The sequence below is a fragment of the Lathyrus oleraceus genome, chromosome 1 (genome assembly GCF_024323335.1).
Source record: "Lathyrus oleraceus cultivar Zhongwan6 chromosome 1, CAAS_Psat_ZW6_1.0, whole genome shotgun sequence".
Lineage (NCBI taxonomy): Eukaryota > Viridiplantae > Streptophyta > Magnoliopsida > Fabales > Fabaceae > Lathyrus > Lathyrus oleraceus.
In genome coordinates this window covers 409,074,925-409,101,774 of record NC_066579.1, presented here as the reverse complement: position 1 = coordinate 409,101,774, position 26,850 = coordinate 409,074,925, and the positions used below count along the sequence as shown (strand labels likewise).

The 26,850-nt window shown below is 34.6% G+C and overlaps 1 protein-coding gene across 1 annotated transcript; it reads left to right on the top strand.

Moving 5' to 3' along the window:
- The first annotated feature begins 7,949 nt into the window (after positions 1-7,949).
- On the top strand, positions 7,950-26,631 carry LOC127076376 (sister chromatid cohesion protein PDS5 homolog A). Its single transcript, XM_051018011.1, has 33 exons — positions 7,950-8,290; positions 9,829-10,032; positions 10,175-10,356; positions 11,037-11,163; positions 11,296-11,514; positions 11,861-12,077; positions 12,177-12,322; positions 12,459-12,601; positions 13,725-13,874; positions 13,959-14,007; positions 14,081-14,272; positions 14,627-14,809; positions 15,257-15,417; positions 15,496-15,622; positions 15,974-16,123; positions 16,217-16,273; positions 16,421-16,557; positions 16,686-16,803; positions 19,654-19,788; positions 19,885-20,081; positions 20,612-20,768; positions 20,858-20,998; positions 21,546-21,617; positions 21,688-22,281; positions 22,384-22,491; positions 22,631-22,710; positions 23,174-23,225; positions 23,313-23,399; positions 23,520-23,557; positions 23,741-23,800; positions 23,892-24,037; positions 25,639-26,060; positions 26,176-26,631. Exons 1-33 carry the CDS (start codon positions 8,198-8,200, stop codon positions 26,227-26,229), a joined length of 4,998 nt encoding a protein of 1,665 aa, XP_050873968.1. The 5' UTR covers positions 7,950-8,197; the 3' UTR covers positions 26,230-26,631.
- The last annotated feature ends 219 nt before the right edge of the window (positions 26,632-26,850 follow it).

Genomic DNA, 26,850 nt, shown 5'->3' with positions numbered 1-26,850 from the left:
CACTATCCATAACGGACGGCACGCTTAGTGCCTGTTACGAGCGTCACACCCCTGTGACGAGCGTAACACTCCTCAGACTAGTGAACGTTAAGGAGCCGTTGGAGACGAACGTTACACCTTTAACTTTTTACCTTCCCCATTCATTTTTCATTTAACCACACTTAATAACTTTCCAACCACTTTTTCTTTTCACCTTCCAAATTCTTCTCCTATAAATACCCACCAAACCTTCCTTCATTCACCACAAAACAATTCTCTCCTATCAAATACATTTCTTTTTCTTTCCAAATCATCCCTTCAAAATTCATCACAATGGCGGGAAATCAAAATTTCGGAAATATCATCTTCCGATCCGTAGATGACAATTATCAGAGGGAGCAATTCGAGCGTTTCCAACAGCGAGACGTCATTTCCACCAGGTACCCCGATTTACCTTGTTTACAACAATTAGGCTTACTCCAAGGTATCAAATGGATGCTCCGTCAAGTCAACCTAACCTTCCTTTGCACCCATAATCAACCCACCTACCCATCCCTAACCTTAGAAGTCTTAAGTTCCTACGACTACACCACCCCCGCCGGTGAAGACGAATTTCTAACCGGTACGGCAACCTTCCGTATGTTTAACACCGAGTACTCTCTAACCCAAAACCAATTGAGTACCATGCTACAATTTCCCACAGAAAGTCTGCTGCATGCCAGAATCCCTCTAACCTCAAACTGGAACACAGTTGGTGTTTTCGGCCTTTTTAAGAAAATCTCCGGTATAGATACCTACAACTGGGAAAAGCTCCTTCTCTCCCATATACATAACCCCACTATCCGGTACTTTATCCGCATCTTGCAAAACACAATTTTTGGAAGGCCAAACAACAGCAAGGTCAACTCAAAGGAACTATTTTTCCTCCAGTGCGTCTTCGAACCAGATACTCAGGTAAACGCCGCCTCCTTTCTATTTCATCACATCCGCACCTTATGTGCTAGAGGCCGGCAACCTTTTATAATTGGTGGATTAATAACCACCATCGCACTTGGCCTAAACCTAGGGGATAAACTCCAAACTTTAGAATCCCTACCTCCCCTATCTATGGATATCAGCTACTGTCGATCTAGCCGCTTGATTAAGAACAGAGTAGGCGGAGGATATTATCTTATGGTGAACAACCAGGCAGTCCCAAGCGTTGTTCTACCAAATACTGCCCTCACTGATGTCACAAACCCCGACCGCCACCTCTATGATCTAAACGCTCCTGAAACCACCGAGCCTTCACAAACAAACCCGCAAACAGATGAGTTTGAAGAAATGGAACAAGGTGATCATCCGCCTACACAACAGTCAGTCCCGCTCAACCCTTCCGGCAATACAACTGGCCCATCCTCCCAACGTCGTCGACGAAGAAGGCCTGCAACCAACGACGACATTATGGATGCTATCGATGGCATGCAGGCACAGAATGTCGAAATGCTGCAGATGATGCATCAAATGCAACAGCAACAGGATGCTAGGAATGCCATAACCGACCAGCGGTTTACTGAGTTGTTCAGCAGGTTCGACAACTTAGACTTACGTCAGAGATCACCAGGTCCAAGAACCAGAGGCGGAAGACAACCTTAGTTGTAGTTTCTTTTTCCTTTCCATATTGTATTTCATTTCCTTAAAACATTGGGGACAATGTTTAATTTAAGTATGGGGGGGAAAACTTGTTCTTCCTATTTCCATTTTTCAAGTATGTTATTTTCCCTTTCATTGTTATTTCCCTTTAATTATTATTTATAAAAAAAAAAAAAATTTATTATAATTTTAAGTTAAGAGTGTGAAAATTTCTATTATCTATTCCCTCAATTTTCTTGAGCCATAACAAAAAAAAAAAAAAAAATTTTTTTTAACACACCCAATAAGTATAAAGGTTGCTTACCTCATAAAACTTGAGTGAAATCAAGACAAAAAATCATTACCATAACAACGCTCTGAGAACCTCAACATGTTAGATCGGGATAAGTACCTATTATACCAATCCCTTGAACTTTTAGTTTTATAGTAACCCCGAGTAGTTTATACGAGAAGTCAGCACCATCTTAATAGCAAACTACGTGGAGAGCCGATGAATATAAGTGAATGATCCCCAAAGTAACATAAAATATATGAATATATCAGGAAATGCACTGATTAAATTAGGTGATCCTTACCAAATCATTTAATCTAAAGGTTGCAGATCATGCAAAAACACAATATGAAAAATCCATTATGAGTTGGTTCAGTAGGTATCTGGTACTGAACTCGGTAGGGCGGACTACGGTTCGATCCCCCACAATTTGCAATGGACTGAATAACGAAGTTATCCGACTTATGTACCAGAACTTCTAGCTAAAAGCGGATCATAATCACTAACCGGTTACTCCACTATGTGCGCGAAAAGATAAAGGGCTTAATGTGATTTCGCTAGAATGAAAACGGGTGAAATAAGAGTAAAGGAACTAGGATAGCTATAATAGGGTACTTGAACTGATTTGCACAAGGCAGGTTGTGACGGTAGTTGTTGATATCAAGATTTAACTCAAGTTGCTTCTAAACAAAATCCACTTGCAACCTATTACGAATTGATGTGTGTTTTGAAATTTCATCTGGCTAAAATTTTAAAACTATTTCTATACTGTATTTTGCTTGAGGACAAGCAAAGATCTAAGTATGGGGGAGTTTGATAACTTGAAATTATATCACATTTTAGGACTTAATTCAATTAGATTATATTATCATTTACTTTAATTTATCTCATTTTATCAGATATTATGCGGTATTTTCCTTTCTATTTATGTCAGGCATCCATTTTGAAGCAAAAGTGAAAAAGGGAAGAAAAGGAGGTGTAAAAAGGAATAAAAAGGAAACAAATAACAAAGACAAAGCCCAGCCCAAAGAAAGCGCACGTTATGCCTGTGACGGGCGTCACAAAGGTTGTGACGAGCGTCACACTAAGCACACTCTTGTGACGAGCGTCACACATGGTGTGACGGACGTCACACCATTCCCCTATATTTTTGGCGCTAGGAACTCAACTGACCACGTTGAAAGCTATTTCCACGCACGCTTAACCCTCGGAACGAAAAGACCGCGCATACGGAAACCCTTGGAAAGCAGTTACACCAGCAGCTGTATAAATAGCAGCTAATTGGGAAGTTCCAGCAGCTCCGGTTTTTTTTCACGCTCAGATTGCCGAAGCTCTGCCCATTTTTCTTTTCACGCTTTTGCTTATTTTTCTTTTCCAGCACTTAACATTGTTTATTTTATTTATTTCTTCTGCAAGTTCTACATTCTTTTTCCCTTGCAATTTACCTTTCCCTTTTTGGCATTTAGATATTTTTCGCATAATAGTTTCTACACCGGAAGCTATTGTGCAACTTTTTATCGGATCTAACCTTACGTTAGATTCTAGTTTTATTTCCTTGGTTTAATTTATTGTTTAATTGAAGAATCGAAGAACAAATCCTACCGGCTTGTGGTGGAGTGTTCAAGACTATTGTATTACGCATTCAGGTTCTTTAATCATTATTTAATATTTTGTTTTATTATTTATCTATATTATCTGCCTGGAATGAGTCTGTTTATGCATGATATGTATTCTTGTTTATTTAGCATGTCTGGCTAATTCGCCTAGGTATCGGTATGTAAAGTAAGCAGAATAAGGGATCAAGACTGAGTCGGTCTATCTAAACTTAAAATTAAAATCAATCTTTTTACGGTCTCAACTTACAGGTTTAATAACAAGATTTTTTACAAAAGTAAAGGACATAAAGAAGTTAAAATCAATAGAGCGAGAGTTTGAGGTTTTAACTGGACAGTGTAAGTTAGGCATTAATTCTAGATCAGGGCGAGAGCAAGTTTTAGAGTTAATTAAATTCTGACCTTTTCCAAAAAGTATTTTTAAAGATTGAATGTGAGGACGAGAGTTAAGCATTTGGATTTGATTATATAACCTAAGTCAACAGAGCGAGAGTTTGAGATAAGGGTGTTTAAAACGGTCAGTATTTTCTTAAAAAGAGTTTCTGCAACTTTATTGTTTTCAAAATATGATTTTTGACTTAATTATAAGTGACAACTACATTAATATAAAATCATGGTTTATTCAACAGAGCGAGAGTTTGAGATAAAACCTTTAACCAATAAAGTTAACCGAAACGATTTATTTTAAAACCAAGAAACCGACAAAGACTTGATTCCCTAGTTCTGACGAACTACATACCGATATCCGTTTTATTAATATTTAATCTAGATCTTAGTTTAGCTCTTAGTTTTTCCCCAAAAAATCAAACATTTTCACCTTAGATTTACGTAGTAACCTTAGATAACGGTATATCGATTCATAAGTCCCTGTGGGATCGATATCTTTTAAAACTACGCGATAGAACTGTGCACTTGCAGTTTGTATCCCATTCTCGACTCACACAGTCGAGCGATCACCAACATACAAGTATGTCATATAGAAAACCCACTTTCCCTTTGGACTTTGAATCAAGCAATAATCAGCAAGCAAATAGCAATATCCAAACATCATGAAAATCAAGGCATCAAATAAAGATAGCCACATCCAAGCAAGAAAATCCCATAGCTAGCAGTCTTCTTTGTCTTCTCATGTATCAGATGAAATGCTCATTGATCAACTCAGAATAAAGCATTAGACACCAGATCAAAACAACAATTTGCATTAAGACAATGTAGCAGATAAGTTCAAATGAATCCCAAGACTTGCATCAGATGAAAGCTCAGTTCATAATAACTCGATATCAGAATGTTGGCATTGGCCAAGTCCTTTTTGCACTGGGAATGTTGCCTAGTTCTAAGTCCAAAAGTTCAAATTAAGATCAACAGTCCACCAAATTTTTTTTAGAGTTTTTGTTGTTATTAAGTATTTTAAGGTCCTAAGACCATAAACAAAAATCAAAATACACAAACAAATATATACAATCATAATATATGGCTCAAATGAGCAAGGTGAAAATGGCATAAATTTAAACAAGTTAAATGAAATGTAGATGACAATGAATGATAAATGACTAAAAATTAAATTGCACAAAGTAAATGACTTGAAAGTAAAGCAATATTACTAAGAGTTAGTCAAGATTAATTGAATGTTAATGGTGTTTTGCTTTTTAGTTGATTAAGTCATTCTTTGGAGAACACTTAACCATCTATTCACAAGCCTGAATCCTTGAACCAAGACATCTTCCATAGGAAGGAAAAAAGGCCAAGTTTCCACACAATACCATGAAAGATGGGAGACTTACAATCTCACCTACTAGAATGTTATGTCTTTAGGGTCAAATTTAGTTATATGTTAAGCAATCATAATTGGACCTATGTAGAAGTCACAACTATCTGAGGCCGAGCAATAACAATTTAGGTGTTAATGCATGTTAGAGATTTGGTATGATAAACCAAACTCTGTGACCATATATTAGAATGTGTACTCATAAGTTGACTTTAAGTTCTAACACGGAAGTCCTCTGGTAGCCTATATTAAAAAATGAATGTTTTAAATGGTTAGTTAAGCGAATCACAACAAATTTAAGGTATATAATGTAAAAACATCTAATTTTACCAAATAGTGCCTTTTTTGAAATTCAACAATGTCATTGAGGTATTAGTTGATGTGCATATTTGTGATATTGTACGTATTCAACACAAATATATGATACCTCTCTTAATGAGTATATATACATTAAAATGAAATATACTAGACACATATTTTAAGCATATATTAAAGCCATAATTAATAAGTCTCTGCACCTTACCTTCCTCTTTTATCTTCGAAACTACTGTAATAACACAATTGTAGGATCCCGATCCTTGTTATGTTGAATGTAGTTAATGAGTTTCACGGCATATGACTCCCATAATGTAAAATTAAAAGTGTTATTCATATAATTGTTTCCATTGAACAATATTTCATAATATATAACATATAAATTTGTAACTAACTTGAAAAACTTAACAACATGAGGCAAAACATTACCACAAGTCTTTTAAAATTAGGTTGACTTGTTGTTTCGTGCTGATAGTATTCATCTGGGTATAACCGATTTCCTCAACCATGCCAATAACATCTAAAATGAAGATGGTGTTAGATACAATACATGAAATTAATATACATGTTTAATTACTTGATATTAGTTCGTATTAATAACATATAACATATTAATAAGTTTTTCTTCCATTTTCCAGAGATAATGTCATTAAAAGGTTTGAAATTTGATTTTTTTCTCAGGGATTTCATGTTTGTTAATATCAGACACAAATGTTCCACCAATAAATTTGATGATACATTTATGTTCGAAAGTTTTGAACATCAGATCATTTGATTGAGGGAGAAAGTTTGTAACAATATATGTTTTGTTTATGGCTAAAACTGAATCAAAACTTGACTTCAACGTCGAAGGTATTACAACATGAATATTAATCCCCTACAAATACATCACATAAATCAGTTCAACATGACCTGATTCCAAAAGCATTATAACTATTACAGAGCCAGTAGCAAAATGAAAACCAAGACTTACATCTACATCAACATATATGAGTTCCAAGTGCTTCTTGTTGTTTGTTATGACGTCCATTTATGATGAACTTTAACGACGAATTTCCATAGCTCTTTCCGGTCACAAGTGTCGGTGATCATCTCAAACGACCTTGCCATTTTACAATTCCTGCGATAGCGAGTCAAATAATATAGGTACTCCATAAATACATACACAAACATGGACGCAAAGATAATGTTAATTACGAAACAACAAAATCTAAAAAAAAATCAAACCTGCAACACATTGAGCAATATTCCAACTTTTATAAGCGAATGTCTTGAAAACATATTCATTCATACCTTCAAAATAGCATAAATATGGTCAGAGACATCAAAACAAATACAACCATAACAAAACATACAAAGTAACTCTAAATCTATAACCTCGAAAACAAATAAAACTCTTTATGTTGTACCATTAAGTTCACCTTCATAGTATCAAAATCAAAAACATAATAACTAATGAACAAAAAGATAATGAAAAGCAAGATATCTGCAAACACAAACAAAAATACATTAAAACATAAGCTTTGGAACAAACCATAACAATAAACTCAGAAAAAATAGATGACAATATGTGAAAGAGGAATGAGACGATGATGAAAATGAATTAGTAGAAGCAGGAAGAAGAAGCGGAAGGGAGATTCAACACCTTAAATATTTCAAAAGCAAAAAACAACAAGCATGAAAGAAGGAAGAGACGATGAATGAAGAGAGAGAATGAAGAACACGTTATTTAACAGAAAAACCAATTTGCTTCCTTTGGGGGGATTTGTTTCAAACAAATGATATGCAAAAACATTGAAAAAGGAGAAAAAAGAAGAAAAAGTTGGAATGAAATAGTTAGATTTTAATCAATAGGAGGAAAAACCAATTAAAAGGGTGTGTAAAGTGAGATAAAGTAGAAACATTTCCAACAAAATAGTTTAATTATGGTAGTTTAGTTGTAAAAAGAAAATTTTGGAAAAAAATATCCTCATTTTAATGAGATGACAAAATTAGAGAAAATGACAAAAAATAAAATTTTCAAAACATTATAAATATTCCATAGATTTTAAAATATGGAGATCCGACTAAATAAAATTAAAAATATAATAAAAAAACAATTTGAAGACTCACTCCAAATTTTTAAATTTGTCTCACATTTATAAATTTCAAAAGATACACTTCAAATTTTTTTAAATGAATATTTTAAAAACATTTGAGAAGAGAAAATATAATTTTACCTTTAATTAGCATTTGCAAATTGATAAGTGGATAAGAGAGATGTTTTTTTTTTTCAAATTTTTTCAATTATTGTACTATTAGTAGTAACTTTTTTGTTATGCATAGAAGAAAAAAGTGCGAACAAAATGGTCTAGTACATAAAAAAGTCAGCGCGTGAAACTTCGCATAGATTTGGTTTCCGAGAGCGTTTATTTTCATTGTTCGAAAATCGTAACCCTCTCTCTCTCTCTCTCTCTCTCTCTACTTCACGTCACGACACACACGCAAGCACAACCAGCAACAAAACCCCTCTTTCAATTCTTCTCCTCCACTTCTTCCCCTCTTCACTCCCTTCTTCTCTTTCAAGCGTTTCGTCTCATGAAGCTGCACGCGCATCTTTAGACGACGTCGTTTTCTTCTGCCATGGCTCCGAAACCTCACCTTCAGCTCAAGGAGCTGGGATCCAAACTCGACATTCTTCCTTCTTCAAAGGACCTTCTCATCGAACTCTTGAAGGTGCGCACTTTTTTTTTGTTGAATTGAATTTCTCGTTGCTTTGTTTCTCAATTAGTTTCATAATTGCGAGCTTTAATTATGCTAGATTTCGAATTTTTGTTTTCGGGTTAGTTATTAGTATTACGTCCGTTTTTTCAGTTTACCTAATACATACGTTTTACTTTAGCTGATTTGTCACTTGGGAAATTGAATTGAGCTTTAATGTGTAGATTGGTTTCAATTTTTGTGCTAAATAATTGTGGGTGGTTTCTGAATTCTGATTGAGGGTTTGGGTGTTTTGCTATTTAGGAGTTGAATTGTCAGATTTAGTTTGTTTGATATGAGACTTTGGTTAATTTGAAGCAAGCCTGTGGAACATTTTAAAGTCAAGTTAATTTTTTAAGTTAATGGGCTTGAAAGGTGCTACAATTTAGGGTTTTTGTTTTGTGCGAAGTTGGTATTGTTCGGTGTTGTAATTAACTTTTCATAAGCTGTACATGTTTTGGGTGCTGAGAAAACTGAGTCGAAAGTGTGTGAAGCTGTTGAGTATTTAAATTTGAATGAGAAATAATGGAGGGAAAGAAAAAAGTGGAACCAGAAGGGAAAATGATGAAATTAGTTGTTGCGAGTTCTGATCACTTGTTTGTGTCTTATTGTCTAATTTTCAACGGGTAAGTGAATTAGTTATGTTAATGAGCCCGGGAGTTTGTTGACTGACATTAACATCTGCTAGGGAGAGTGCACATATCTGGATATCTGGATGAATGTACCATTTTCAATTTTGAAATGAAGTTGAGATTGAAAGTGCTTTTTACTAGAGTTGGGTTATGATTTAATGAGATAGATTATGAGATATTTTTATTCTAAAACAACGGACATAGAAAGATGTGGGATCACACTTGCGGAATCATTGGTAAGCTTATTTGTTGAGAGATATATTGTTGCACCTACCAAGCATATTTTCTGAAGTCTCAGCACAATTTGATACTACGCATGTGGTGATAATTCATCTTTTCATTTGCAAAGGATTTCCCATCTCTTGGTCCTTTGTGTTATGTTTATTTTCTTGGAAAAATTGAAGTATCCTTTAAGGGATTGCATGGCTGAGTCGTGGCTCAATAAATGTGCTGTATGTCTATAACCAGATCTGTTGTAACTAGTACTATAATAGTTTAGTTTCATTGATCTAGATTAATGTCAATTAAGCCACTAGAAGGATGAAGAGAGAAGATTGAGAAACAATATTTGGCATTTAGGCTTTCTTTTAAAGTTTAGATATTACTGGTTAAGTTAGTCATATGGACACACTGTCATAGTTTTGTGACAGATGTTTACAATTAAAACCAGTTTACACTTTACAATTAAAATCAGTTTATAAGCATCTAATACTTGAGTCCAAATGTGTGGTATAATGGTATTATGGTTTATAATACTAGAAAGTATTTCATTTTTACTTATGTTACCATCGTGCAGTATATAATTTTTCATTTCATGTGTTGAGTTGAATTTTGATTAGAAATTGCTAACATCCCCCACACCAACTGTTTCTTGATCTGCAGCAAGCGGCAGCATGCCTTACTGACATGGATCAATCACCTTCAGCTTCAGTATTAGAGTCAATGAAGCCCTTTTTAAATTCAATTGTTAATCCAGAATTGCTAAAGCACCAAGATGGCGATGTAAAACTTCTAGTAGCAACATGTGTTTGTGAGATAACTCGGATCACTGCACCTGAAGCTCCTTACAGTGATGATGTTTTAAAGGTGCCTTCCATTTACCTTGGTTATCTGATAATACAAATTATGTCGTTATTTTAACTTAAAATGTTGATTATCCTTTTACTATCAGGCATACATAAAGAGAAATTTAAGTGGGAATCCTAATCTTTGTTAGCTCAATTTGCAGGACATCTTTCAATTGATTGTGAGCACTTTTAGTGGTCTGAGTGATATAAGTGGTCCATCCTTTGGCCAGGAAGTTGCTATGTTGGAGATTCTTGCAAAATATAGATCGTGTGTTGTAATGTTGGATCTTGAATGTGATGATCTGGTTAATGAGATGTTCAGTACTTTTTTTGCTGTTGCCAGGTTAGTTTATCATAAATCTTTTGCTTTGTTAATTGTATTTGTGTGCTCATGTTCAAGAGTTATATATTGTTCGCCTTAAATATTCTTCTTTTTGCTTCCACGGTTGCAAGTTTGATATTTTGTTGGTTTACTTGGTTCTTAAATTTGTGTTCCTTTTGCTGGTCATGATGAAACTATGTAAAAGTAAAATAAAGATAATTAGAAAATTGAAAACTATACGTATTTGTATAATTGGAATGTGATCTTTTTGGAATGGCGAGGGAAGTTCTGTGATTCTGAAACAGTAAAACTACGCTCTAGTTTCGTTGCTCTTTGTCCTGCCTATCTTGTCCTTTTGTTATTTTAAAACAATACATTTGGGGTATTGTATGTGTGATGCTTGACATATTATTGTAACCAAAACCTTGTTATGTATAACACAAGTTTTTGTGTAGTTAAGTTGAGTGCTTCTTCATTCATTGACTTATCTTGAGCGATTTGCTCATTATTTACCACTGATTTGTATTATCTAATTGAGTTATCAATTATTTGTATTGAGTAATGCATCTGTGCAGTACCAGTTTATGGGAAATAATCCTTAGTAGTACTTCTTGAATGACAAATTTTTTATGCTCCTTTTCTTTAATAAAGATCCTTTTAGTATTAATGAGTGATGCTTGTACATTTTGTTTCATGCTCAGAGATGATCATCCAGAAAGTGTTCTATCATCCATGCAAAATATTATGGCTGTTCTCTTAGAGGAGAGTGAGGATATTCATGAGACTCTTTTATCTATTCTACTGTCCACTTTAGGTCGTGAAAAAAGAGTAAGTACTTTTTCTTTTGCTTTTATCCTATAATCGGGAGATGGCTTATGCTCTTGGATGATGAATCTCATCCTTATGTCATCTCTAATCATATATAAGAACATACATTTTGCTGATACATTTTAATTGCAGGATGTTACTGCAGCCGCAAGGAAGCTTTCCCAGAATGTCATACAGCAATGCATAGGAACACTTGAACCTAGCATTAAACAATTTTTTCTAAAATCAATGTCAGGAGAAAGCAAGCCAGTGAACAGTCAAATTCAGTACCATGAAGTATTATATGATATCTGTTGCTGTGCTCCTCAGATCCTATGTGGAATTCTCCCTTATGTCACTGGGGAGCTACAGGTAGTTACTGATTTATCGGTTTTCCAAGTCCATTTAACATGATATCAGAGCCTATCCAAAATCTGTGGGCCACCTGCAATTAGGTAATTGCTATCGGGCCACTCGGGTCATGCCCGAGATGTCTAGTCTGGACGTGAGTGGAGTGTGTTATGAGTCCCACATTGGATGAGATATGGCTTGAACATGTGTTTATAAGTGGGGACAATCCTCATCTAAAAAATTCACTATGGTTTTTTAATCATTAAACCTTCATCAAATTTAGTTTACGAGTTTAAGCAAAATTGTACACTTGACTGTAATTCAAATTTGATGCATGGATTTTCATTTGGAATTTGGAAATTTACAGACCGACCAGTTGGAAACCCGTCTGAAAGCCGTGAACATGGTTGGAGATATCATTTCTCTTCCTGGAATTTCCACTGCTGAGGCATTTCAGCCAATACTTTCAGAGTTTTTAAAGAGGTTGACCGATAGAGATTTTGGGGTTCGCATGTCTGTTCTTGACCATGTAAAGAGCTTTCTTCTGTCAAATCCTCATAGGCCTGAAGCTCCTCAAATAATCTGTGAGTCCATTAATTATGTAAATTGTATTCAGTCCCAGCTTCTTTTATTGAATGTGTTACAATCTATATGTACTAATTTATTTCCGCAAATCTTTTTAGCCTCCCTTTGTGACCGGCTTCTGGATTTTGATGAAAAATTTCGAAAACAAGTGGTGGCTGTTATCTGTGATGTAGCATGTCACACCCTAAATGCAGTTCCTCTTGGAGCTGTGAATCTTGTTGCAGAACGGCTTCATGACAAATCTGTATGTATTCTTCTAATTGGCGATATTGTTTTTCTATGTTCTCTCTTATTTCCGACAATTCTGTTTTTCTACGTTCTCTCTTATTTCCGACGATTCTGTTTCAATCTCAAAGCCATGTTTTGCTTTACATTTCCAGCAACTTGTTAAAAAGTATACCATGGAGAGATTGGCTGAGATATACAGAGTTTTTTGTGAGAAAAGCTCTGATACCGTTAACCCCAGTGGATATGACTGGATTCCAGGGAAGATCCTTAGATGTTTCTACGACAAAGATTTCAGGTGAAATACTTCTGCCCCATAGTACGGCTATATATTTGACCATATTTGCACCATAGTCATTATTTTTGCACATTGATTTTATGTTTTTTCATATAATATTTGAGCACAATGGAGGCATAAACCTTTTTGCTTTATGACCATTAAATATGAACCAACCTTTCTTAATACTTATAAATGGAACACATTTGTACAAGAAATTGCTTCTATGACCAGCAAACAATAACTGTGGAATGAAGTATGTACTTTATTCATCCTCAGATTTGTTGAGAAAATAGAGGATTTTTAGTCTCAGACTCCTTCAACAACACACATAGTTATATATTATCTTCGCATCTTTTAAACTGAGGGGTTTTTCTATTTATTTATGCGAGGTGTAATATATATATATATATATATATATATATATATATATATATATATATATACATACATATGTATATGTATGTATATATGTATATGTATGTATATATATATATATATATATATATATATTGTTCCTTATGAATACCTTTTGAATTTCATTGAATGCATTTTTAGTATAGTTTACTTTTGGCACCTGCATAGATGATATGCTGGAAATTTGCAACACGGGTTTAACATCGCATGTAGCTGTTAACATAGTCAAACTCATTAAATAAGTTATCAGCACAAGATTTGTGTGTAGTGCAAATTTTTTAAACTGACTGCATAAAATTTGAAATCTCAATTTTTATTTAAAGAATAATGAGAGAATGGAGTAGTTCAAACAGTTTAAGCAACCGAACAACTAATCAGAACTTCCTACATTTTCAAGGATGAAGTTTATATTTAATTAGTTTAGTTTCTTATTTTTCATTTTTTCCCTTGAATCCCTGTCAATATAACCGGTCCCGAACCACGAGATAAAAATAGGGCTTAGTTCTGTAGTTGACACTCCATGTAAAACCTTTTAAAATTTACATGAAACAATTGGTTTAGACACAAAGTTGACGCTTCCCACAAGAAAGATGTTGTATGTTTCAGGTAGAATGTTAACTGAGTTTGCTTCTTTCTTTTCCAGTGTGGTTTGTTTTCAGTTTCTTGTTTTTCTAGGAATATAGATGTTCTAAGTATTGAGTTTCTTTTTGTTTGCTTCATTCTCCAGATCAGATACAATTGAATCTATTCTGTGCGGGTCGCTGTTTCCATCAGAGTTTTCTATCAATGATATGGTTAAACACTGGGTTGATATTTTCTCTGGATTAGATGAAGTGGAGGTCAAGGCTCTTGAAAAGATACTTGAGCAAAGACAAAGGTAAGCTTGGTTGACTTATGTGATTTCTGATAATCTTTCTGCTGTATCAAATTGGCAGTTTTCATGATACCACTTTGATGGCAGGCTACAAGAGGAGCTGCAGAAGTATCTAGCTCTGAGGCAGAATAGTCAGGTATGTGACCTTAAAAGCAGAGCATTCAAAGGGAATTTGATTTGGAAAAGGTATTGATCTCTTTGAAATGCAGGATAAAGAAAATCCGGAGGTTCAAAAGAAGATCGCGTTTTGTTTTCGAGTAATGTCCCGTTCATTTGCTAACCCAACAGAGGTGGAGGAGAGTTTCCAGATTCTTGATCAATTAAATGACACTACTATCTGGAAAATTTTGACGAATCTTGTTGATCCGAATACTAGCTTTCATCAAACTCGTATTTACAAGGTAATATAATCTGAAACAGTGTACAGCTAAGTACTGATCTATACAATAAATGTAGATTTGATTCTAACAGTTTCCAAAATCTTCATTCACACCTCTGGACCTGCTTTCCTGTTACTTACATGACTGTATTTTAAAGGCACAAATGAGATTAATTAGAGATGTTAAAATGGTAATTCGTCCAATTATTTAACCCTTGGTGCCTATCAGGAGAGTAGTATTTGAACCTACAAATTGTGCAATCTTATTGTAATTTAGACTGACCTACTATGTTTTTTTTTCTGAAGGAATGAAAGAAACTGTAATTTACAGATTGTTATTTACTGATGTTGGTTATTTTTTACTTTTTATTTGCAGGATGATTTGATTAAAATACTGGGTGAGAAACATCAGCTCAATGAATTTCTAAATACCTTATATGTCAAGTGCTCCTATTTTCTATTCAACAAGGAGCATGCAACAGCTGTTCTTTCAGAAATCATCAGATATAAATCTGCAGAGAATGATCGGCGCATGAAATCTTGCATGAATATGTTAGTGGTAAGATCATGTCATTTCAGGTGTATTAACCTACTGCCGTTGGTTCTCAAGCATTTGTATTATGCATTCTCTGGCATGATTCTTGAACAATTTCTGTCATTTTAGGTGTATTAACAGTCACACCATTACTGTGATTTAAATTAAATTAACTTGAGAGTGAGGGCGGAAAAAATACCACTTTTAGTAAAAGAGAAACTGATACCATGTCATGGACCTTATTCATAGTAATGTTAATCTCTTCGGAGAAAAGGTCTGATAATGGTTTATCAATATCTTAAACACTCATGAATTGAGTTATTGTATTTTTGCAGTGCCTTTTCCATTTATTTCATATGCCTCTGTGATTTAGATATGAAACCATGGATATTTTCAGTCATTTTGGACACCGGGTTTAAAAGTATTGTAATCACCTTTTCTAACTTCCAGTTTACTCATGAAAATGTGCAGATAATTGCTCGTTTCTGTCCGCACTTTTTTCACGGTAGCGAGAAGGAACTGGTGAAGTTACTCAAGGATAATAATAATAATGATATGATCAGAGAGGGTATTTTAACTATTTTAGCAAAGGCTGGTGGTACTATTAGAGAACAACTATCAGTTACATCAAGGTGCTACTGTCAAACTCATGAGCTCTCTTAATTTCATTTCCTTTGGTAGTATTCTTATTATTTCCTTTTGTCATGCAGTTCTGTAGACCTTATGTTAGAAAGACTATGTTTAGAAGGCAGTCGGAGACAGGCAAAGTATGCTGTGCATGCTCTAGCTGCAATAACAAAGGACGATGGCCTCAAGTCTCTCTCTGTTCTATACAAGGTTTCACCTGATTTCTTATATGGATAGTTTTATTGGCATCCCAAGCTTACTGCTATTTACAGTTGCACCTTTCTTGTTTTAAAACTCACACCGACCTCTCTTGCTTTATTATATCTTTAAGGGGACTTTACATGTGGTTGGTACATATAAGTAGGGGAGGTAGTGTAGTTTCTTTAAAAAAGTAAGCGTATCAAATCGTAAGAACAATGCATATGATGAGGGAGGTAAGTGTAATTTTCCAAACAAGAAGGTTGTAATTAGCCCTTATATCTAGTGAAACAAGTGTAATTTTCCATATATTATAATATGCGCTAGAATGTTCAATTCTGATTGTTTTCACCTTATACGCAGAGGCTTGTAGATATGCTGGAGGAGAAAACACATCTTCCCACAGTTTTGCAGTCTTTGGGTTGTATAGCACAAACTGCAATGCCTGTATTTGAAACTAGAGAGAGTGAAATTGAAGAATTTATAATAAACAAGATTCTGAAAAGTGATAGTGTAAGCCTTTTAATACCTTAGAATTAGTTATTCTTTATGGGATAAGTGTCGAAGTATTCAATTTCTATTTAAATGCTTGTTTTGTGGTTTCAGAAAGATGATCACACAAAAGCTTCTTGGGATGATAAAAGTGATATCTGTGTGTTGAAGGTAGGTAGAAAGATAATCTATTCTAATTTTTTGTACTTTAGAAAGTGTCTGCAATCTGTAATTTGATACAAATATTAACTTATTGGATAATGATTGTAAGCTAGCTGCTCTCTTCGTATCTCTTTTTTCTTTCTTTCTTTGCTGCAGATATATGGTATCAAAACTATAGTAAAAAGCTACTTGCCGGTCAAAGGTGCTCTTGTTCGTCATGGTATTGATGGTCTCTTGGATATCCTACGAAACATACTTTCTTATGGTGAAATATCAAAGGACATAAAGTCAAGGTATAATAGCTTTACAAACTATATTTTTGTAATTCATTTCTATCTGAAAATTGTCACTCTTTCTCCAGATAATTTCAAATTGGTTTTGTGGGTTCAAATATTATTTACTCATTTATGCCCTCTTGCAGTTCAGTCGATAAGGCCCATCTGAGGCTTGCTTCTGCAAAGGCAGTTCTTCGTTTGGCAAGGCTTTGGGATCATAAGATTCCTGCTGATATTTTTCACTTAACTTTGAGGACATCAGCGGTAGGTCCCCCTTCTATTTACTTTAATTTCTTGAGCATTTTTTAAATTTGTTCATCACATTATTAAGAAATTTCAGCTATTTAGAAATATGAAATATTGTTCATAATTTGGTGATGCATTTATGGGTTAGAACTTGGATATGTACATGTACGGCCTGTGATTTGAGGGATTTCTTTGCAGAATAGAGAGTACAGTTAAGTCACTCTAATTCTAGAAATATAATCTGATAGAAGAATGCTACCTAAGCCCAATCCAAGTGAGATGTGTTATGGGGGTGAACCTTGCTAGGCCCAAGGTTTGGAGAGTGTATGACAGAAAGAAGAGAGAAAATAGTAGAGTGACAGCTTTCCTGTTAATTTGAATATTCCCCTAATAAGATGGGATAGGGGGAAGGAAAGGTGGATCCAGTCATTTGCATTCTTACCTTTCGGTCAGGCAGTTGGAGAATTGTTTTCTCTGCTGAGGAACTTCTAGCTCTGGAACCCTCTTGTCTTCAGCTTTAACCGTTTTATATTAATAAAATAACTTTTTCACCTATTTCCATTCATTTTTTATTTTCCCGTCAATTGATAACTCTGCTTTATCATATTCTGTTACAAAGTATTTCCTACCACACATTATTTAGTTTTTTCCCTCCTCCTTGGGTAAAATATTCTGAAATGTGTTGGAGGATTAAAGTAGTTCATGCAGGTCGTCCCACCTGATCTTCAAATCTTCACGGTTATCTTTCATCAAAGGCGTTTGTGCAGATCTTGATGAGCAATCACTTTGAGTTCTCCCTCTGCATTAGATCTGTGCTATGACATTCTGCTGTTTGTTTACAACTCTAAGTTACAAGAATTCCCTAGAAAAAATGCAATACCCAGTGATTGATTTCCTATCAATTTGTAACATCGACAGAGCATAATCTAACATTGGTGTATGCCTCCCTCAAGTACCTCACCTCCATTTCTCTTAAATAAAATGCTTTTTCCTGGTATTGAGGTATTGTAATACTTGGTGTCCTGCTTGCACGTAAACTTCTCTTGGGTTATGCATGAATTGGGTAATCGTGCTTACAAAATGTTGTGTTCAATTTTCAATTTTTTTCGAGAACTCGGTGCCCGGACCTAGGACCGACTAATCCGAGGACCAATTCCACCGTCCACTAACAGAGGAGCCCAATTGAAGCCAAAGCAATACTCCCTATGGACTGACCCATCACAAAAATTGTTTGCACCTAGCGGGATTCGAACTTGAGACCTCGAATGAAGCACTCTTACGTCTCAAGCTTTCACCAACCGTCCAACCTCTGGGGGTTAAATGTTATGTTCAATTGTGTGTGGCATATATAAATAAGTCTTCCCAGAAGACATTGAACTGTCTATTGGATATCTTTCTTAATTCATTAGTCTCAAATTTAGATTCTTCAGGGTATTTTCTGGTTTGTATGTTATTGTACCCGTTTCTTTGAAGAGTTGTATAATACGCTTGGGGTTTCTATATTGACTAGTGACTTGTGATGTGAACAAAATAGTCCTTATAAGGCTGAAGCTATCCTCACCCTTTGAACTAGATTTTGAGATTAGTTGGTTTTGGCCTAAATTCAAAGACACGCTTATATTGGAAAATAAAAATGCCCGCCCTAGAATGGTAAAACTCAAATAAAAAAATATTTCTAATCACTAATGCTAAAGTCTCAAACTCCTTATCCAAACTACAACACAAATTTCTCCTTAGTATCATCTCTTATCATTACTATTTTTTCCCGCTTGTGGCTTCTAGGCTTATATTTTTTTTATATCTCCATCTCCATATAGTGGTTTGCTTCCTCTTTATATTAGACAAAGCCTCAAGGATATTGAGAAGACCCGAGAAGCACCAGTTAAGAAGGTTGACTAAATAGAGGGTAGTTAAATACTTAGAGATAGAAGGAGACCTGGGAACCTAACTATTATGAAGATATAATAAGTATACGATCTAACTTCAAACTTAATACATGATAAAGCATTATGACATCATTTAGTCTATGTAGCCGACCCCACCTTGTGGGAAGAGGTTTCAGTTTTGTTAGTGTTGTAAAGCCTCAAAGTCAAAGAGGGTGGTATGGATGATAATGGCTTATAGGCTTATAAAGAAGACTATGGAATGGTAAAAATTTCTTAATAGATAAGAAGCTTACTACATGGTTTAAAAAAAGAGAAGCTTACAACAGGGTATAAGGGCTGAATTGTGCACTCTCTAGTTCATTTTCCAATGACTAGGAATATTCTGTTCTTCACTATCCATATGAAATCCAGTTTCATCTTGCAATGTAAAGGAGGTTTAGGCTCAGGGACATCCATCTTCCTCCTAATATATCTTTTGGTTTTTCAAGTAGAAGGTCGACTGTGGGATCAAAAGTGGTTTTGTAGAGACAAATGAAACATAAAACATCATCCTCTTCTCTTGTTGAATTCGACCCTTGAGATAGGGTTGGTGAAATATAACCCCTCTTCACTGAATGTACTACCCCTGTAAACAAAGAAATATCTGGGCAAAGGGCAGTAAGCCAATAAGTAATTACACTTGTATCCTTTTTGGGTCAAAGGGTAGCTCACGACAACACTTTTGATAGGCACCAGATATGGTTTCTTACTGTTTTGAGTGTAACCATGAAAAAATGACACGCCTAATAATCTTAGGAACAATGTTACTTGCATTGTAGTGTGTAGATCAGGGTAGAAAGTGGAGAGTATGCCCATTGGATTCTTGTACCCCCAAGGTTCTATTAGGTAAACAAGTTATGTGTATAGGGTGAAATTGATTTGTTGATGTTTTCGTTCCAGTGTAGAAATAACTACTTCTCTTGTCTTATATTTGGTCTAATAGATTGGCTTCCCTCAAGCTAAGAAGATTTTCTTATGCAAAGTTCATCAATATATAAAAGACCGTCTTTTGGAAGCCAAATATGCATGTGCCTTTATACTCAACATATTCAGAACCAACCCAGATGAGTTTGCAGAGGTAATATTTTGATTGGTTTAATCCTTTTGCAGTTGAAAATTTCCTAGTTCTTACATCAATTGTGTCATTGTTGATGAATTGTGTTTGTTAATGTAGGATAAGCAGAACTTAACTGATATCATTCACATGCATCACCAAGAAAGGGCAGGACAGCTTTCAGGGAAATCAGATGCAAATTCCTTGATCACTTACCCTGAGTACATTCTTCCCTACCTAGTTCATGCACTTGGTAACCTATCTTGCCCCAATATTGATGAATGCAAAGATGCTGAAGCATACAATACTATATATAGGTATTATTTTACATTTTTACTTATATAGGATCTCTTTAAGTGGAAGGAGTCTTTTGTAGTAATACATTTAATGCCTTATCCATGTTTGTATGTATATTTGAAAGATATAGCATGCCACTTGCTGATTTTTTCACAAAATGGTTTGACTGTGTTCCTGACATCCAGTTTATGGAAACTTATGTACAGTCTTAGTTTTGAATAATTGATAACTTAGAATTCCAAAAAATATGTGCAGTAACTAAAGATCTTTTCTTGGAAGGGTCCCATATTAAATGAGTAGAGCATTTGCCCGGCCCTGCTCCAATGCAGTTAGGGTCTGTACGCATTGGTTTTTGTTTTGGTTGAAACACCTAAATTCATCTATTTTATTATTTTTTATACTAGGCAGATTATGTTTTTTTAACATGAATGTGGAATGCATCTTGGACTGAAAATCTATAGATTTTACTTTTGCTAGTGAGCTTTTAAAATGTTTATGTTTAAAATGTTCATTCTTACAAAATTCCTATTCTATCCTCTTGACTTTGCAGGCAGTTGTACTTGATACTATCAATGCTAGTGCAACGAGATGAAGATGTCAACTCAAAAGTAACTTCTGACAACGAGAAAGAAATTCTAGCTGCCATTACTTCTATCTTCCAGAGTATTAAACACTCGGAAGATGCAGTTGATCCATCAAAGTCAAAGGTTGGGGAATTTTTTTTTGACATTAAAAAATGCAAATTTAAAGGTGATGAGAGACTGTAATCTTACGTTTGTGATCATTGAATGACCAGAATTCTCATGCCATATGTGACCTTGGATTAGCAATCATCAAGCGCCTAGTACAGAAAGATGTTTATATGCAAGGATTGTCTCATTCAGTGTCTTTACCTCCCATACTATACAAAGCACAGGAGAAGGAAAATGATCTTATGGTATCTCCTCCCCTCTTGTCAAATTGTAGTTTTCTTCTGGTATGCTAAATTGTCAAATGTTCTTCACATGCTAGACAAAACGACTTACAAATAATTGCTACTTGATGATATTTATTATTAAATGAGGTTGATTTGTTGCATTGTCGTGATTGCATCACTTTTAATGACATTAGTATTTAATCCAGTAAGCCATTTTGAATGTCCCTAAGTGACATTAGTATTTAATCCATTAAGCCATTTTGAATGTCCATGTTTCAAGTTGTAGATTTTGTTGTTACTCTGATATTTTTAATTGATTAAACTGATGGTAAAGAACTCATAGGCAAACTTGTATAATCTAGTTACAGGAAGACCCTTCCTTGTGATTAAATGGTGATAGCATATTCTTAATGTTTGATAAAATGTTATTAGGGTTTTTTCAATTAAGTTTACAGAACATGGAGCTGAGATGGATTTGTAGTTATATTTGAGAGATTTTTAGCACTTTTATGATACTGGATTATGTTAACTATAAAATAATTAATGCCTTTTATTTTATATATGGCAGGCAAGGGAGGTGAAAACCTGGTTGGGGGATGAAAGCGTTTTGGCTTACTTTGAATCAATTCAATTAGAAATGGTAAATATCAATAGTAACTTCTAGTGAATCTTTTATCTTGAATCATGTGGTAATGTTTCTCCTGTATCAGGTCCCATCTCAATCAGCTGAAGATCATGCTTTAAAGGAAGATGAAAAAGACAGAAATGAAATGCCCCTTGGAAAAATAGTAAAGAAGATAAGATCTCAGGGAACCAAGGGGAAGAAGGTGAAAAAGGATAAAACCACGACAGCTGAAATGGAAAAAGCTGAAGATTTTGATATCTTAAATATGGTCAGAGAAATTAATTTAGATAACTTGGGGCCATCTAATAATTTCGAATCAAGTAATGGTCATGAAATTTCTCTGAGTAAGAAGGCGCAGAAAGATCTCGAGTTTGAAACATTAAAAAAACGGAAACTGGGAGAAGAAACACTTGTTCCAGTGCCTAAACGAAGGCGGTCTTCCATTACCCATAGAAAATCACGATCGGGTAGTTCTTCAAAAGCTTCTCAAAAAGTTTCAGAGGAAGTTCCTTCTGGAGTGAAATTACTGTTAGATGCAGTAATTAATCCCGATACAGGTAGCAAAAGTATGCAGAGAAAATTGATCAAAGACAAAGAGCCCTCGTCAGAACCAACAATTAAGGCCTCCAAGAGTTATCGTATTGATGAATCTGACAAATCTGAAGAACATGGCATAAAGGTGGAGTCTCACTGTCTAAACTGATATATTCTAATGTTAGGATCTTACAGTGAACTTTAACAAATGTTGTAGACTTCGGCTTATTTTCTGCATCTGTTGCAGAGTCCTGGTAAATTAAAGACAACTAATAAGACGGAAAGTGAAAATTTCAAAACGTCTGTAGTCTCTACTAAAAAGCGGAAAATAAATAGTATTGGAGGATTGGCTAAGGTAACTCCCTTTTGCTTTTGCAGTTAATTCTTTGTTGTTTTCATGTCAGTATCGCCTCTATGCATGTTATAATGTATATGTTCTAGAAAGTCTCTTGGATAGTATCCGTAGCTTGACTTATTCTTTCTTTTTTCTGTAGTGTACAACAAAGAAAGATCAAAGTGATGCTGGAGATCTGGTCGGCTGCAGAATTAAAGTTTGGTGGCCTTTGGATAAAACGTAAGTGTTTATCATAAAGAGAGATCCGCTTTAGAAGTAAAACAGTACATGGATTCCACTAACTTTATATAAAGGAAAACAATAAAAATAATGTTTTTTTCAGTGATTTCGGAATTTTTTTTACTGGATTTACTAAAGACAGTTTTTGTTGCTTGTTTGAACTTCACCTGCTTGTTTTTGGCTGGTAGAATTACTGGGATTTTAACTGCCTGTTTTTCCACTGCATTTCTAGTAGTTTGTTTTGACTTCACATCTTTTAGTTTGCATTTCTCTTAAGTTCTTCATGCTGCATCTTCTTCCTTAACCAATTTTAATTTCTGACTGGTACTGGCTTAATTATTAGTCATTTTCTAGCCTTATTCAACATTTAAATGCTAGAGGCAAATTTCTGAAGCCCTCAGTTCTATTGTTTTTCTAGGATTTATAATTCAAGTTCTCATTATGGTATATTGATGTTCTGTAGATTTTACGAAGGAACCGTTCACTCTTATGATTCTTCAAAGAGGAAGCATGTGGTAAGCTCACTCTCTAGTTCTAAAGTTATTCTGCCATCTAAGTGATACAATTCTGACACAATGTTACTCTGCCATGTTGTGTCAAAGATATTATATGATGATGGAGAAATAGAAAAACTCTGTATGGAAAAGGAACGTTGGGAGCTTATCAATGAGGGCCACAAATCTACTAAGGTCTGATTTTCTCAGACATCTTTCTCTGTAGCAGTTTAACTGTTCTGTTTTTCCCATCTCCACTAAAAGATATTAATTATCATTGAAGTTTGACTCCTTTTTTATATTATAATTTTCCAGAAGCTAAAGCCCTCAAAAACTACACCTTTAAATGATGTGTAAGTATTCTATTTGTGAATCAGTTGTAGGGTAGTTTCATATGCTTGGAAAAGTTGAATGCATGTTCATCTGCTTTATTTACTACTTGAATTTTATTTCTATTAGCTTCACTGGCCATGATCTTTTAACCACTCTGAGTTGCTTTCTTCCTTTTCTATGTTGATTTTCTTGATTGTTTATAGTTCTACTGGGAAGAAAGAGAGAAGTTCAAGTGGTTCAGCGAATAAAAAGACAACAAAAATGTTAGTAGAAAAAATGAGATTCTTTTGTACATTCGTTTGTTCAATGTTCTATCATTATATTATAACTTGTATTCTATCATTTGATTTTTAGGGTAAATGGTAAACAATCTCCTAGCAAGTATGCAAAGCATGGACCAAAAAAAGCATCAAAAACTAATTTCCATGAAGGTGTTAATGAGAGTTCTCAGCTATCAAACCCTGAAGAGACGACAATATCTGAACCTGAGACCTACTCAGGTAATGTAACTTAAGAGATATTTGAATCTGATACATATATCAATTACTCCCTCCGTTCTTAATTATAAGACGTTTTGCACCTTTTACTCAAATTAAGAAACATAATGATTGTTGTATGGGAAAGACAAATTATGCATGATTTTACAATATTGCCCTTCATTATTATAGATGAAAGAGAAATTTAAAGAATTGTAAAAAGAAATAGTAATAAATGATAAAGCGTATGTTGGGAAAAAAGTCATTAATGTTGCATTGGAATGGTAAAGTGACTTCTAATTTGGGACAAATATTTTTGGCAAAATGACTTATAATTTGGGACAAAGGGAGTATTATTTACACTTTGATTGATTGCATGTGATAATATTGTGTGCATCCTGCAATCTTTGCACCCGATTAATGCTTCCAAGTCTGCATAGAACTTGTAGTTGATTTTTATGGTTTCAATTACTTATTTCTAGTTTAGATGAATAAGCTCGTCCTTAAGAGAAAAAATTCTTATCTATTTTTGCATGGAAAGGATGGCGATTTTTACTTTTTTGGATTCCCCCTTTATATGACTTTAAGACTACTAAGCTTTAGTTAAATTTTATTGTGAAATAAAAAAAAACTGAGATAAAACTTAAATACTGCTCTAATCATCCCATAACAGGTTTATGTCTCAAGGCTTGCTAATTGTTTGATTCCGTAATATAGGTCCTACCTATAATACCGTTTCTGCATCAATCTTTGGATATCTACTACAAGCATGCTTACTATTAACCGAGGCATGCATGTTTATTTGTGTAGTTTCATAATTTTTTTGATGGACTTGCGGAGACAAAACTTAGACATATGTGTTTGCAGGAACATTGTTGTCTTGCAGACATACAGAAAATATTCATATCCATTCAGATAAGCAGATCATTTGTGTGTCATAATTCAAATATCGCCCATGATCCAAGTTCCCTCAAATGATGACAGCAATGTCATTTGATTTAGCAATCTATAAGCTATGTCAATGTAGTGGAATTGAGAAAGCTCCCAGATGATTGACTGGGACGTCTATGTCACAGTGCTCCTTCCGGATAAAAACAGCTTTAGTCCCATTAGGGTAGAGCCCGGTCATGCAAGTAAACCTTCCACCACCGTAATGTTTGACAAATGCTCATCTCTTATTCTCAATACCCATATAAAAACTTTGATCAATACAGTAATGTTTATATTTCAAAGTAGCTAATTATTGAAAACAAGTGTTAATGATTAAGAAGAGAGGAGCTTGGAAGTTGGAAGTTACCAAAATCTTTTAATTATTATGCAGCAAAGTGGGACATATATTTCACTTGTGATTTTGATATCAAATATAATATATAGGTAGACTTAGGTATGATGTCAATCTTCTCATTAGTATAGATCATGGTTATCGAGAAGTATTGCTTTCTTGAAATGGTTTAACCTATGCCAATTTGCTTTTGAAATGTGAATATTATGCCTTGCATTTCACCAGTTATGATTGGTTATAGTGACCTTTTTTGTGGTTCCTCATTATGATGTATAATTTCTACTTCATTAGTTTGTTTTGTTCTACTTTTTCCCCTTCAATTTTGTTCTATTTTTTGTTTTAGGTGGTTTTGAAGGAGAACAAGATGAAGAGTCTGGTGTTATCATAGCCAAGAAGAAGAAAATTAACAAGAAAGTAAAATCAGGTTCCCGTGGAAAGAGACCTCAGAAAAAGAAGAGCTTGAGTAATAAGAAAGAATCCAATGAAGAGAAGCAGGATTACACTGAGAGAATTTCTGGCGATAGAGAGGGTTACCCACAAGGAGCTCAAAATGATGAAGAAAGTAGTTCAAATGAAAGAGAGGTCGATGAATCAAGAGGAGCTTCGAGAGAAAATGTTAATGAAGAAGAATCAGATCCTGAAGGCAACTGGAATGAGAGTGACGGAGGAAGTAGTCCTAGTAGAGAAGAAGTGCAAACACCGCCTAATGATCAAACAAGTCCTGACAGTGCCAGATTTGCCGAGCTTCCCGATGATGAGCCACTGGTAAATAATTCATCCTCTGCATAATTCCAATTCCTATTTTTTGTTTGCTTGTTCTTGAAACAAATTGAATACATTTTATAAGCTTATCAGTAACCAATGAAAATGGTTGATGCAGATCAAATGGAAACTCCCCTCAGTGAAGAAAAGGTCATCAGGGAAAAAACAATGAGCATTTTGGCTGCTTCTGTAACATAAATCTTTGAAAGACTTGAGTAGTAGTGGTGTTGTGGAAGCATTTAATCTGTATCAGTACAAGTAGAGTATAGTGTGAATGGTGAATACCATTTATTGACACATTAATAGATGTGCTCTGCATGTTTTGTATTGTAGCCACCCTTGTGTAGAGATGTAACATTCCCACATTTGGGAGGAAAGAAAGTGACGGTGCACTAGGATTTTTAGGTTTATGTTATGCAAAATGACCTTTCATTAGTGTAGGTGATCATAGGTTTAGCATATGATTCATGTGGATGTTGTTCATCCTTGCAACATAATCAACATGTACAGCTATACGTGGTGATAAATTGTATTTGTATCTTTATTTTATTCTTCTTAATACTTTTGTAGTCAACTGGGTGAAAGATGACCTCACTATCAGTTCTTCCATGTTGTGTTTAAATATGATTTTGGCAACTTAACATATTTTATTGACTATACTTAAATATTTGACCACATTACTTTTTATATTTAATTATATTTTACATCAATTGAAATTTTGAGACTTTTTTGTTTAATGACTATCAATACTCAACGTTTTCTAATAGGTCTTCATTGGATCTCGCTCGTTATT